At 33.6% G+C, this 14,826-nt stretch overlaps 2 protein-coding genes across 10 annotated transcripts in view; both read right to left on the bottom strand.

Moving 5' to 3' along the window:
• LOC105838939 (glutamate receptor 1) overlaps positions 1 to 14,826 on the bottom strand; it is a 225,470-nt gene that overhangs the window by 57,248 nt on the left and 153,396 nt on the right. The window lies entirely within an intron of this gene.
• LOC105838940 (facilitated trehalose transporter Tret1-2 homolog) lies at positions 4,911 to 14,242 on the bottom strand. Of its 6 annotated transcripts, XM_012684889.3 has the most exons (6): positions 12,811 to 14,242; positions 12,097 to 12,264; positions 7,519 to 7,607; positions 7,061 to 7,429; positions 5,917 to 6,719; positions 4,911 to 5,403 (listed from the first exon to the last, which is right to left on the bottom strand). In XM_012684889.3, the coding sequence occupies exons 3-6, from the start codon at positions 7,559 to 7,561 to the stop codon at positions 5,254 to 5,256; spliced, it is 1,365 nt and encodes a 454-aa protein (XP_012540343.1). In that variant the 5' UTR covers positions 7,562 to 7,607; positions 12,097 to 12,264; positions 12,811 to 14,242; the 3' UTR covers positions 4,911 to 5,253. The 6 variants fall into 6 exon arrangements, with proteins under 6 accessions (XP_012540343.1, XP_036138857.1, XP_012540342.1 ...); XM_036282964.1 differs by lacking the exon at positions 12,097 to 12,264 and having other exon boundaries at positions 7,519 to 8,931; XM_012684888.3 differs by lacking the exon at positions 12,097 to 12,264 and having other exon boundaries at positions 7,519 to 7,660.

Below are 14,826 nucleotides of genomic sequence, written 5' to 3'. Positions count from 1 at the left end.
TAAAGATGGTAACCGTATTTTGCCACCGTATTAAAAAGAAATCGACGGGGTCAGGAAACATTGAATAAAATCTTACGCTGTTCTTATAAAATGATTTTGTAATATTAGAAAATTGTAAAAACTAAAAAAAGTATTTGTAACTTCAAAACTTTATAAATTTTAGCAATATTTCAAATATTTTAGTCATATTATTTTTTAAAAGCGTACGAATTTTTTAAAAATACTAAGTTTAATAAGATTTCCACGAAAATTGCTAGATAACTTTCAAATGCTATTAGATTGTGTAAATTAATGTGTTAATTATATGTATTGTAAATTGTTTATTATGTTTCATTAAAAATAATTCACCGTATTGTTTTCTGTATTCTGCAGTTAAGCAAGTTGTAATAGATCACAAAATTATTGCAAAAAACCGAAATGTGTCTGACGCCGATTAAACGCAGTCAGTTATTTCACAGTCAAAGAATTCGGATGAATCATGTTAAAAATTATTGTGTAAAATTATATAATAATAAATGCCTGCATCATGCGGTAATTCGTTTTTGTATTATGTGCGTTTGCTTTCGCTGTTAACAACAAGCATGCATTAGATTACAGGATAATTGCGTAAATTTGTGAAAAGCATGCAAGTATAAATTTTGCAATCAGATTATAAATTATTCAATACTGTAATAAATACTGCATACCGGAATGTATTAATATCACATAAGTAGACGTTATCGCTACCTGTAATCTACTTATCTCAGCGTGAAGTAGTAAATGCTCAATCTTTGTTTCTCATTTTCCAATTATTTTATGTAACAAACTAAAGTGGCATCAATTAAAAAAAAAAAACATTATAACAATGTCGTGGGTTTGCAATTTTTTATGATAAAGTCGGCGACTATTACAATGAAATTTTTATAATTGGTAAAGAGTGTCGCATTATCCAATTCATTTTTCATGTCATACTGAAATAATAATGATAATTCCTAAAATATTATATGAAGCATTTTGCGCTTATTTTGGAACACTATTATACGCTATTTATATATGATGATTAATAATAAATAATTTTATTAAAACAAGAATTCTCTCTAAATCGCTTTTAAACGTAATGCAATGTCATGAGGAGGTATTAATATTGTGCACTATTTTGTGTCTTGTTGGAAAATATTTTTACGCGGTATTACTACTCGCGGAACATCCTTTTCACAAGCGCGTATACTTATGCACACAAGTCGCGTACACAGCTGCAATTTAATAATAATAACCTCCTGAAAAAGCGTATAATTTTTTAGTTTTGCGCGGCAGTGCCATTAGCAAAAACATTTTGCCACATGCCAAAGTGTGTATTCTCTCTAATATGTTCTTTCCGGAAAATTCCATTTTAAACTTCCTCTTTTCTCAATGCCCCCTCGTAGCCTCTTTTTTCCTTTTCTTTATTTTAAACGCGAACTTTTCCACCAGCGTGCGCTTTTTCAATCGCGCAGCGAGAGACAGAGCTCGAAGGAGGAAAAGTCATGCGCTGGAATTTAAAATCACATTTGCAATCAAGTAATGTGGAAAAAAACCCGGCTGGACGCACAATTTTGTTTTACGTAAGCGTAAATAGGAGGTGTTCGCCTCGAAGACACGCACGCGTCTTCATTCGGTTAATTTCCATTAACTTATCCTTGGCAAGGTCACGAGAGCAATTCCTTCCGCGCTCGTCCGACAGGCGCGAAATAATCGCGCGTTAGCTTAGTGTACATATATATAAACACGCATACACGCACGCGCGCGTGGTATTATCGATTGGAGAAGATCGCCGCGCGCGACGGCCAAAGCGGTCGCCATTACCGGGATTGCGGGCGTCGCATTAGGTAAGATCCAGCCAGTACACATTCTCATTCGGATAATGCACCGCTAAGTGGATGCCCCGTATGTGTTGCGACTCGTGGCCTATCAATCTTGATCTCGGCTTATACGAGGGGTCGTACCCGCGATACAACGCATACTATCGAAGGATCAGTGCTCCCTCTCTCTCTCTCTCTCTCTCTCTTTCTCTCTCTCTCTCTCTCTCTTCTCTCGCACACTATCTTCTCATATATACATATGTAGATGCATATACCTGTCAGTTATAAGTGTACATGCGTGCGTGTGTGTGTGTGTGTGTAACGGAGCACAAATACACACGCATATAGCACTAATGCACATACTTGGGCTGAACGTACACCCTTACATAGGGCAAGGTACCAGTACGTATGGATATATATCAGTAGATATGTACGTAGAACAGCCCAACAGGGTCAAGTCATACTGATGGCTCATAAGATCAGGGTATATGGAACGTATGGGGTCAATGGACAACATTTACACCTACAGCCTTGCTCAATCTCGTAGTACTCAGCCTTATTATGCTTATTACGCTTACACGCCAATTCATTATCACATCACACTCAAAATTTGAAGAGTATATATTTTATTCTTTCTTTCTCTTCTTTCATTCTGTAATTCTTTTACAGAACCTTTACCTTTCCACCTGTTCATAAAGGTGATTTAAATAATGTTTAATTAAACACTCGCTCAAGGTACTAAAATTATCACGTTAAAAATATCAAATTATTAATAAAGAAAACAATAGATAGAAAAATCATGTAAATTTAATTTTACAGATTTTTTTTACTATGTGACGATACTTTTTAAAATGTAAGATAATATGTATTTAAAAAAAGATTTAATAACATATTATATTAAAAAAAAAAAAAAAATGAATAAGAGACAATTATCAGAGAGTAACTTTTACTTTTTATTATTTCACTTATCTATCTTTTTATATTCGACTCATAGTTTCAGCGTTATGAAGATAAAATCAATATTATCAATAGTAATAACGATGAATATTTTTATCCTCTTTTACACAGAGATATGAGATAGTGACTGTCATACTAAAATATTAAATCTAATCATGCTCAAATCCGCATTTGTGTACTCAGAACACACATGTTCAGACTAATACATCACGCGAGAGGATATCGGCGAATAAACAATTATATATGCACATATAGGTAAATGCATTTCCGCATAATTGTAAATATACGTATGAGCGATACGTATGAGCGATACACATATATGGACGTATGTGAGAAATGCCAACAGACGTATGCAAGACGTGTCGTCCAATGTACACGTCCTATACCAATGTTCCGTCGTATATCGAGGCTGACGAGCCATCGTCAGCGTAGCCAAGATGGTTATACGAGAGAATCACTCGACAATTTACGACGAGAAGACCGATTTCGGAAAATATTGCATTTTTATCGAAGGCAAGTATGACGGGTTTCTGTATAAGGATAGACTGTGGTCGAAAAATTTATAAGCCACTTTGTCGTTTTAGCACTCAAATCTTCTTAAGCTTTTATATGAATAAAGTGAACAGTTTATCGAAATATTTTACACGTGTAAAAAGCGAGATTGTAAAAGTTTTAAAAGGATCTATTCGTTTTTGGGTTTTTGGGTAAAAAGTCAATTATTACTTTACTTTTTTCATATTTTTCACATATTTTGATCTTCAGAGAGAAAGAGAGAGAGAGAGAGAGAGAGAGACCAGATTAAAAATAAGAAACTCGCTGTGTTTATTAATGTATAAACTATTCGTAAAATTTTAAATTTTAACGCGTTTTTTCAAAATAACATTTTTCAAAACTGTTCCTGCGATAACTCGTTTAATTTTAATTCAAGTGACTTGAAATTTTTAGGAAATATTCACAACATGTTTCTCTCTCGTCCTACAATTAAATACAAATTTCAACTTCATTTTAAGTAAAAAATCTTGAAAAAAAAAAGAGTAAAAAATTTTTTTTAATTATCGTTTTTGTAAAAAAGCAGTTTTTAACTTGCTTGCTAAAAAGAGTTGAACAAGAAGTACATTTATATAAAAATTTTGTTTAATTTTTTATTATATGTATAATTAGACGTCGATGTCCAATATTACATATTCAAATAAAATGAAAAACCTACATTGAATATAATAAAGTTATTTTTTTACTTATACATTGCTAATATAAATTTGTCAAGATAATATTTAGTAATACGTAACGAGATATATTTAACAATATTTAAAGGAATAGTTTTTAAGATGGAGGATTAAAAAGTGAAGCCCAGCGAATTTACGTTGCAAATGTGTTTTTAATGAGAACTTAACTTGTCCGATCGAACATACGAATCTCGTCGTACACGATATCTCTACTAAATGATTCTCTTTGCGGAGTTGGAGCTTTACGATCAAACAAGACCAATGATTTTCCCTCGCGTCGTTTCTCCCTAGTGCTTTCACCAGCTTCAAATGCGATTTACGAAACGCCATTATCGACGTTGCGATTTTGTAACTTTATATAAAACACATAAATAGAATAAATGATTAAATGGAAAAAGCTTTTTGACATAAAAATGTAATAAAAGAAAAAAACTAATTGGATTTTAAATACGATTTTAAGTGCACAATTATTAACAATTGTAAACATCATTAAAGATGAACATGTACGTTGAATGTTTCAAATCTTTTATTCAATTGCTCGAGAAAAAATTAAATTGAAAAGTATCATATAGCAACGAAGTATGTATACCAGTGATAATTAAAAATTGCAGAAACGATAAAAACAATGATATTTTATTTTTATAATTTTTCATAATTTTATTACAGAAATATTTATTTTCTCTTTATGATTTTTGTAATCCTACATATTATCTATATTAAAATATGTATATGTAGAATCAAATATATACATATATATTTGCAGAATATAAAAATATAAGTTGTCTGCGTGTAAAAATATAAATTAACATCAATAAAATTCTTTTAAGCAAAGTCGAAATTTTCTTTTCTATTTGAATTATTTTACTAGCTCACTATTTCTATAAATTTTATTTTTAAAATAAAATTTGCTATCTATTTTTTCTATATTCAAATTTTGCTACATTAATGTGTATTTTACATTTTTCTATGTTATCATGTATGATGAATAATTAGCTACAGTGCTGGCTAATTCATGTGCCTATGAATTCATGAGCATACATTATAATGATAGTACACATCTTAAGAATGTAAACCGAACTATCACCATAACTTAACAGGAACGTTATCTTTCTAATCTTTTTATAATAGATCTTCAATATTGATAAAAATTAAGTCAAGTCGTATTTCACGTGTTGTAAATATGAACCTAACAATCTTTGGATTGTTTATAATGCCACACCTGTTTATGATTTTTTTACGTAATTTGTCTATATACGTCACTTTTTATTCCGCAATTCCAATTGTATCTCTTCCAAGGTTTTGCCTTCGGTCTCAGGCACAAATAAGTAAATTAATATCCATATAAGAAACGTTATCGCGGAGAACGTCCATAATGGTGCAAATGTGCCGTATGACTCTTGCATCACCTACAAACACAATACAAAAAAAAAAATTCTGTTGTTATATTATATCATTACTTACTATTAAACAATAAAAAAGAGGTGTATAATTTTGTGAAATAATTCTTTCTTGTTATATCTTAAACGTGTTACGAGCCATTTCGTTTATCAAGGAAATATACGTTTATAGGAAGAAAATTTTCTACAAGTAACCAATACGTCATTATAAAATTGCAAATCTAATTTACAAAAATACTTTTGTAGCCTCCTTTTAATAATAGACAATATTGGTCGCTCATTAAAATTATGCAATTTGCATATTATGTACAGTATTTCTTAACATTATTAGAAGTAAAGAAGACTTCTTTTTGGCCCTCCCGTCAGAACTATTAACCGATGTTATATCATATCGTGCTGTATAATACTATTATGAAGTAGAGAATCCTTTTTGGCTAAACCTCTTAACTGATCGTTGCTGTCAATAACCCGCTTACTGCGCTCACGAAAACAAAATCGATTCTTACACAGACGTCAGCGTACCTGAAAAAACTTCACAACGGCAGTGGTGCTTAGAGCATAGTAGAGAGCAATGAGCACCGCAGCGGCTACTTTGACCTCAACGCCGAAGATTTCGCCGATGTACGCCAGCGGTATCGGATTAAGGCCGAATCCAAAGCCGAGCACGTAAATTATCACAAAGACCGTGGGCACCCACTTGAATTTGGAGACGTCGTAGCCGCTGGACTGCAGCTGGAAGAAAATGGCTAGCACCGCCAGGGATATCACGCAAATCGGTGCGGCAATCAGTAGTAACAGTCTCTTGCCTGTGAGACGCACCAATGACACGCACGCGATGCCAGCCAAGACAATGGCGACACCAGACATGATGATACTGGCGTTGATCGAGATCTCGAAACCAGCCTCTTCGTATATGTACGACTGGAATGCGAGTATAGGCGCTGCACCGGTCAATGCTAGCCCGCTCAATAGTATCAGAGCGATTCGGAAGGCTCTCCTGTTCTGCGTCTTGGTAAAAATCTCCTTGAACATTTCTCGGAGAGTCAGCTTGCTGCACTGGTCCTCGGACTCCACAATTCTTTTGATCTCCTCGAGTTCTTCGTCTACGTTCTCCTTACCCAGCGCCCATTGAAGAGTCTTCTCCGCGGGTTCCAGTCTATTCTTCCGCGTGAGGAACACCGAGCTCTCGGGTAACCATATGAAAGCCAGTAGAAAAATCACCGGCGCACAAACGCTTATCATCGCCATCGCGAATCGACTGATCCACAGGCCGATCGCATAGGCGAGTAACATCCCGATGTTGAGCAGAACAGCCGTTAAAGTACCTGAAGGCCTTGTTTTATTCAGTGATGTCTTTTAAGAATATTAATTAATCGCGAACAACGTGTTTAAGCAAAAATTTTAAGCAGTGTAGCAACAATTGCAAAATAAATGATCGTTAACGGTAATTTTTATCGTATCTATTAAATGTAAAATTGCTGACATCTAGTTACAAACTGTAAATGTAATTGACAATCGTTATTATCTCTAAGATAAATATATTTAATATTAATGGATAAATATTTTTAACATTTATATTTAAAACGATAATTCGCTAATACGGCCATAAAAATCTTTGTATTGCTAATATTGTGCTTCGACTTATCCAAAATAGTTAATATCGCACCTAAAGGACCTCTGGTCCGCTTGCTGCTGATCTCGCCGAGATACATCGGCATTACAGCATACGTTATGCCACATCCGATGCCCGCGAGGATCCGTCCAGCGTATATGAGCGGTACAGAGTTGGACACTCCGAGGAAGATCCACGCCATGATCTTTGGTATTGTAGTGACTAGCAAGGTTCCCTTACGTCCGATATTGTCCATCAGTACGAAAGGTACCAACGAGCCGATGGCAACTCCCACGTACATAAAATTTACGATCCAAGTCATCTCGTCGTTTGTCACCTCTAAAGGGTCGGTGTTGTTGAACTTCGGTATAGTCGGCGTGGGCCATCCTTCATTGAGGCCACAATCGATGATCAAAATACTGCCTGAGAAGCGATTACACGTAAGAGTTATCCAGAGATTATTCACGAGGGAATAAATCCCGACGTTGGCGCGATTCCACTTGAATACTTACATACCAATCCAATCAATGTTTGCCGCAATATGCCGCGCTCCATTGTGCCCGATGATGTTTCTCTTGCTTAATTATCGGATTTGATCGTGCTACGGATTAAACGGAGGGAAAAATAATCGCTGCTACAAGAGTAGCACGCACACTAAGAACATATAACATTTTATTATGATTATATTTAATAACACCTCATATTTGTTACTGATTACAAATGTCAATTATATAAATATATAATGTATTCTTATTATAATGATTCATAGATTTTATCTGCTCTTGAAATTTGTTTACAGAAATTTACTGCATAGGAATAGCGTAATCAATCAAACAAGCGAAGTTTAGCTTCTATACTCCGATTTGAAACGCTAAAATTATATGAAGATACAGGAAGTTGAAAATACGAAATTTCATTTTTGCTAATTATCGCGATCGCGGGACGGCGCGCGGCTGACTCTTCTAATCTGGCAACACGACCTCTGAGTCAAACGAAGATAACGGAGATAAAGCCAACAAGGGTACTAACTAGATTCCGCGCCACATATCTCCCAACTGAGGGTGCGATACGGTCACACGTGCAAACGGCTACGTCTGCACGCATGACCGCTGCCCGCCGCGGTCGGAGAGCACTTGCTCTTGCTTTGTAGCACGCGATGCGATGCCTCCCAAAGCGACAGTTTATGACCGGCCATACAATACACCTATTAAGAGACGGAGACCGAACCAGGCGCGTTCCTTAACATGAATTTATTACCGTGAAATTCGTTGACACACTTTGACACAACATTCGTTGGCACAATTCGCTGTCCAAAATAGAATATTTGCCTGAGTGGATACAATAAATGACCGGTTAGGAAAGATTAATTAGCTCGACTATTAGTTGTGAAAAAAAAAGAATAACAATAACTTTTTCACAATTTCAAATAATATCTATATCCTTTTACATTATAATTGTCCAGCGATTATTACTAACTTTTTAATTATAACAAATGTAAATTTTAATAATTATTTTATACGAACACATGGGAATAATTATAATGATAAAGTGATCATTCACAGGTGCACTTAATCTGTCAATAGTATAAACCGTCTTATATTTATACATCTTATCCAATTTTATTTGATTTGTCATGTACAGTAATCAAAATGTTCTTAAATAAATCAGATCTCTTTAGAAAATAGATCTCATAATAAAAACATCAATATTTTACTAATAGAATTATACAGAGAACATTCGAAAATTCAGCCGCGAATGTTTTAGTAAGTATTTAAACGATGTTACCTTGTATTTCTTTCATCAATTCTCTAAATAGCAATCAGTGTTCATTGTCAGTGATTTGTAGTGGTATACTATAGCTGTGATAATTAGTGAGTATTCACTGTCTTTTAGTGATTTCGACTTCAGAATTAGTGTATTGTCACCTGAAAGATTCAGTATTTATTTTACTGATAAAGTATATCACTGAGAAAGTCAATGTATTTTCACTGATTTTACTGATTTTTCATTGATTGTAATATAGACAGAATCTATATGTTTGTTGTTTAACTGCCATCATTTTTGTTATTATTTATATATATTTATATATTATTTTCTACTTTTCATGCAAATAATTGGTTTAAAACGAAAACAATATCGATTTTAAGTTTTATTAGAATATATATTTGTTCTGTTTTTCAACAATTTTTTAATAATATCATTATAATAAATTTGAACTATTGTTTCTAACATTGCCAAAAAAGATTCTTGTTCTTTTAAAATAAATAAAGTAGAAGTAAAGTAACAACAGTGCTCGTTACAACAATTAAAAATGATCTATGTTCTTCGACTCTAAGATCTCCTCCCAAATTTGTCCCTTCTCGTTTCATAACAATTAGAGAAAATACTAACACATTGAATGTACAAAGTTGCACAATATACAACTGGCGTACAACAATTATAATTACGAAGATTTATTGTTTTAATAATACACGGATCGTAACTGCGATAATTACATGTAACAGTCAATTCTCTGTTTCTCTTTGTAATGATACTTGGCCATGGGCGACGAGCGACTAGTAATCTTTCGTAAGAGTAGAAAATAGAAAGGGCTTACTTGTTCGAACTGGCTGGAAAACGGTAAAGAACATTTAATTTAACTTAGCAACCGAAACGATATCTAGAATCTACTTTGAGCCTCTGGTTTGATTCTATAACGTGGTTCTGTCAGCTTATACAGAAATCTTCGATGAAACCGGTCAAATTCTCAAAACCAGTTAGTTTACATCCTTTTGTCTTGTTCAAACAGGTTGCCGAAACGATCGGCGAGTCGTTGCATCGGCGGTTTATATCGAGACGTTTCCCGTCGTCCAACCACTTATCATCACCGAGGTGCAAGAAGAAAGGTTACTACCTCAAGGTCGTCACGTCCGAAGGTGCATAATATTTCATCTTAACTGCATATTCGATGAATGGTTAATCGTAGCTTCCTGAATCGGAAGACTCATTGGCTTTCGAATTTTAATATACAATTGTTATTAATATACATTTTCTACTAATCATTTATTATCATTTTAATAAACACTTATTACTTTTTATTAATATAAAAAAATAACTCAGTGTACAAATTAGAGGTTATTTTAGTAAAAATATGTTTTTTTAATTAAAAGTTTCTACAAAAATTAGTTTTGTACGTATTTTTAATTTTAAGTTTTTGCACAGATTTTACTAAAATCAATGAATTAAAAATTGTGTTTTTAATTTGAAGATAACAAAAATATTTATAAAATTGCAAATTAAAAAATCATAAATGATGGTGTTCTGTATTCTCATAAAAGAAAAAACAAAGAAATTTATAAATAAATTTAATTAAATTCTCTCTAAGATAAACAGCTTTCAATATATGAGCAAAATATCATATTTTCTTTAAATTGATAATGTAAAGTAATTATATGCGTAAAGTTAGGTCTGCCATTTTTATTTAAAAAAAAAAAGGAAAGATTATGCTGAATTGTGCTAGGTTTATGCTACATTGTGCCGCAAAAATTATCCCATATGCTAAAAAACAAAGTGTAAAAATAAAAAAAGTTTTTTCGCTAGGACTGCCATTTTGACTTACGGACAAAATAAAAATTGTGCTAGATACAACATTATGTATTGTGCCGCAAAAATTTTAATTGTATTTCTTCCAGTTCTTCTACATAAAAAAAAAAAAATAAAAAATGGTAGGCCCCGCTCAAAAGTAAAGGATCCTTAATATCGCTGCGTTGCAAAAATGTCCAGTTGTATTAACATGTGCTACGCCAAGACATCTCAGATATAATATGCAATTCTGTGCGTGGTCGACAATTACAAAAACTAATTATAGACAAAAAATTCGAGCGTTCAAGAATAAACTGACCTTAACATTGTTACGTTGCAAAAATCTCCAGTTGTGCTGATTTGTGTTACGTCAGGACAACGCCAGACATGCAATTCCGTGCATGGCCGACAATTACAAACACTAATTATAGACAAAAATCCGAACGCAAAGACAAGCATTCAAGAGTAAACGGCACTTAATATCGCTGCGTTGCAAAAAGCTTCAGTTATGCTGACTTGTGCTACGCTAGGACAACTCAGATATGCAATTCCGCGTGGCCGACAATTATAAACACTAATTTTACACAAAAAATTTGAATGCGAAAATAAGTATTTGGATTTTTTGTTTATAATTAATGGTTGTAATTGTCGGCCACGTACGGAATTGGATATCTGAGTTGTCCTGGTGTAGCACAAGTCAACACAACTAGAGATTTTTGCAACGCAGTGATATTAAGAGCACTTTACTCTTAAGCGGGGTCTATGATTTATTTTTCTTTTGTGGGAGAACTCTTTTGTGGAGGAATTCTTTTAAAAGGAATACGATTGAATTTTTTGCGGCACAATATGCAATACATAATATTGTATCCAGTACAATTTTTATTTTGTCGATAAGTGAAAATGACGGTGCTGGCGAAAAGAATTATTTTTTTATGCCTTATTTTTTATCATATGGAACTAATTTTTGTGGCACAATGTAGCATAAACCTAATACAATTCAGCACAATTTTTTTTTTAAATAATAGCAGTGCTAACTTCACGCACATAAAGTAATCGGTGCTTTCCATTGCGCTAATTAAGCTATTGCTCCACCGCGATGTTTCATTACTCATAGCGAATATAATAAATCACTTTGCGCGTACGCGTTACAGGCATTCACTAACATGAAACTCGAACGAACATCGACCCGATTAATTGACAGATATATACATAAGAGTCATTATGCGAACACGCATATTTTATCTCAATCACGTCACTACACCTGATTTAACAATGACATGCTATTATCACGCGAGGATTTAATTTCGCCTTGATCAGCGAGCTGTTACTTAATCATGGAAGGTAGTTAAATGCAAGCGGGAATTACTCAATTATGCTATTTGATGGATATTGAACGGATGATGATACAAATCACAATTTTTTTAGCACGACTGACATCAGATAACATTGTAAGAGATTACAATGGCATAAATATTGATATTATCTGTTGTTTATTTCCGTATGTGAATCTTTAATGCTAATTCTCTTACACTAATCTAGTTTTGTGAGGCAGATTTTCTTAAGTCCGATTGTCTGGCGGTTAGTACTTATGATAATTTTTTTTCTAATAACTACATTTGAACTAATGCACCGCGCATGTATGCATGTGATTAATGCATAAATTATTAAATCGCTGTTCGTCTTTTAAAGATAAAATCCTGAAATTGAAAAAAAAATTTTCGTGTTGGATAATTTTTTTTAACGAGAGCTATTCCCAATGTACCTACACGGAGAGAATTTTCTCTTAAAAGTTACCCTGAAAATCGTGGTAATTGTGAGACAATGTAAACCTTGAAGTATTTTACCATACTTTTAAGAAAATTTACTAAAATTTCAATAAAATTGGGCAAAGTTTTAGTAAATTTTGTTAGGAATATAGTAAAATTTATAAAATTTTGCCAAATTTTATTAAAATTTTAGTAAATTTTGTCAAAAGTATAGTAAAATTCTTCAAGGTTTACGTTGTCTCACAATTACCACGATTTTCAGGGTAAGTTTTAAGAGAAAATTCTTTCCGTGTATGGCCAATATTTCAAAATGACACTAATGGCAGAAGCTTCTAAGAAGTCCTTTTAATCATGATTTCAAATAATTTGAAATATTTCACGACAGAATTGTAAATTAGGATTTATCTAATTAACTCCAAATACACGAAGCACTCAGCGAAAGTGTACTCGTAAGAAATAATTATATCGAGAGTTCACCTTGATAAAGCACCTGTCACTACCACGGTAGTCGAGAATGAGATGCCGAGATCTCGACGCGCGTCGGCGACAACGATGCCGTTGTCATTCTGAAAGACGCCGGAAAGGAAACTGAGCCTGACTCTGATACGCAGGCACGTCACTGCGATTTTAATCGAATCCCCTCCCGTCCCGGACGAGGAACGACAGCGTGACCTGTAACCGCTAATTACTTTCCCGCGCTATTTCTCGCGCGTGCAAGGCTTTTTTTCGTGTAGTTTTTCATATCGTTCTTCTGTTCCATCAGTTAATTTAATGCTAGCCGTGCAGAACGTGCATATATCACGTACTTAAAAAATTGCTTCATCGTTGGTTCGTGATCTTTTTTGTCGCTTCGATGTAGACATCAAATAATGTCTGGGAAAATTGATAAGCTCGCTATTAATTCGTTCCTATTGACTATTTAGATTTAATTTCAGGATGAACGCAATAACAGGTATGTTTTCGCTTCTACGTGCAAATGTGTTTGCTAATTGAAAGCGAGAACGCGATATATAAACGTTTATTCTATGTCTATGTCATGTTTATTCAATACCTTATCTGAATGAATGCCAAGCGAGGAATTTAAAGTGTATATTTTTATTCCAGTCATTATGTTTAACTCAATGATTTTCGTTAAAATCTAGGAAATCTTAAGAAGGACAGACGCGAATAGAATTATGAAATTATTTCTCGAAGGTAAAAAATTATTCACATTGAATTTCAACCTCGGGAAATAAAAAACGTGAGCCTTGTTCGGGAAAAAGTCATTTCCATCCTTGAGCAACGTCATAACAGACTGCGGGTTAATTTCATATTTAATGTGGATAACATTGAAGTGCCAAGCGTTTCTAATATATATCACTGAACGTAACTTTTCTACTTCTACTAAAACATAAATTTTCTACTTCTAAAATTCCAGAATTGTAGAGGCTATTTCAAATGTCAACAGTATTAGTCCCGCTCAAGTACCAACGATAACTACCGCTAATACCAAAGGCGTTAAAACTTGAAAGTCCGACTAACATTTACAACCACGAACAGGAAAATCTAATGGAACGTAATTCACCAAACTTTCTCTCGATCATTCGCGCAATCGGTTCTACTTCAATGCGAACGGTCGACCTGACCGACGGCGATCCATTTTACTGACGCAACGGTGCAATCGAGGAAACATCTGACGTGTCTTAACTTTGAAATTGCATCAATGATGTTCCGCGCGGCGAACAACATTGCGTGTCAAATTGGTTTAAGGGCGTCATTGTTGTTATGTCGCGTGATTCTTAGCGCATACGTTGAGAATATTAAGAACAATGCGGAATTTTTCCAAGCACGTTGCATTCTTATGTATTCATCTTGACTTGATAATTTATCTATCTATGTCGTAATTCGTATAGTCTTTGAATATCAATATTCTTACGCATTTCAATCACGTGATGTCGATTGCTCATAATACATGTTTGTATACCATGCATTTGAAATTTACACTATTTAAATAACCACGAATATCAAGATCTGATTAGTACAAGGAACAGTTGATGACATGCAATATTTAGATATCAATTAACTAAATGATATGCGTGTCATCAACTGTTCCTTGTACTAATCAGATTTTAATATTCGTGGTTATTTAAATAGTGTAAATTTATTTTTCAAATGCATGTATACAGACATGTATCATAAGCAATCGACATCACGTGATTGAAATGCGTAAGAATATTAATATTCAAAGATTATGCGAATTATGACATAGAAAGGTAAATTATCAAGTCGAGATGAATACATTGCATAAGAATGCAACCGGCTTGGAGAAATATCTTCTACCAATTTATAAAGTCTGATACTTAGATTTGAGTGCATATTAATAATTGATCACGGATGTAAATTTTTAAATTCAATTTTTATACAATAATTATAGAAATTTAATTTTTGCTAATTGTTACATTTGTATTATTAAACATACATAACTACAATTGTTCAAATATATTATCTATACCA

The sequence above is a fragment of the Monomorium pharaonis genome, chromosome 2 (assembly GCF_013373865.1).
Source record: "Monomorium pharaonis isolate MP-MQ-018 chromosome 2, ASM1337386v2, whole genome shotgun sequence".
Taxonomy (NCBI): Eukaryota; Metazoa; Arthropoda; class Insecta; order Hymenoptera; family Formicidae; genus Monomorium; species Monomorium pharaonis.
This window is presented reverse-complemented; position numbering and strand designations above follow the sequence as displayed.

Coding starts and splice junctions, on each gene's coding strand:
- LOC105838940 (XM_012684889.3), bottom strand. CDS start 7,561: ATGGAGCGCGGCATATTGCGGCAAACATTGATTGGATTGGTAT. Junction 7,430..7,518: donor AACATTGATTGGATTGGTAT/GTAAGTATTCAA, acceptor ATCGCTTCTCAG/GCAGTATTTTGATCATCGAT. Junction 6,720..7,060: donor GCGGACCAGAGGTCCTTTAG/GTGCGATATTAA, acceptor CAAGGCCTTCAG/GTACTTTAACGGCTGTTCTG.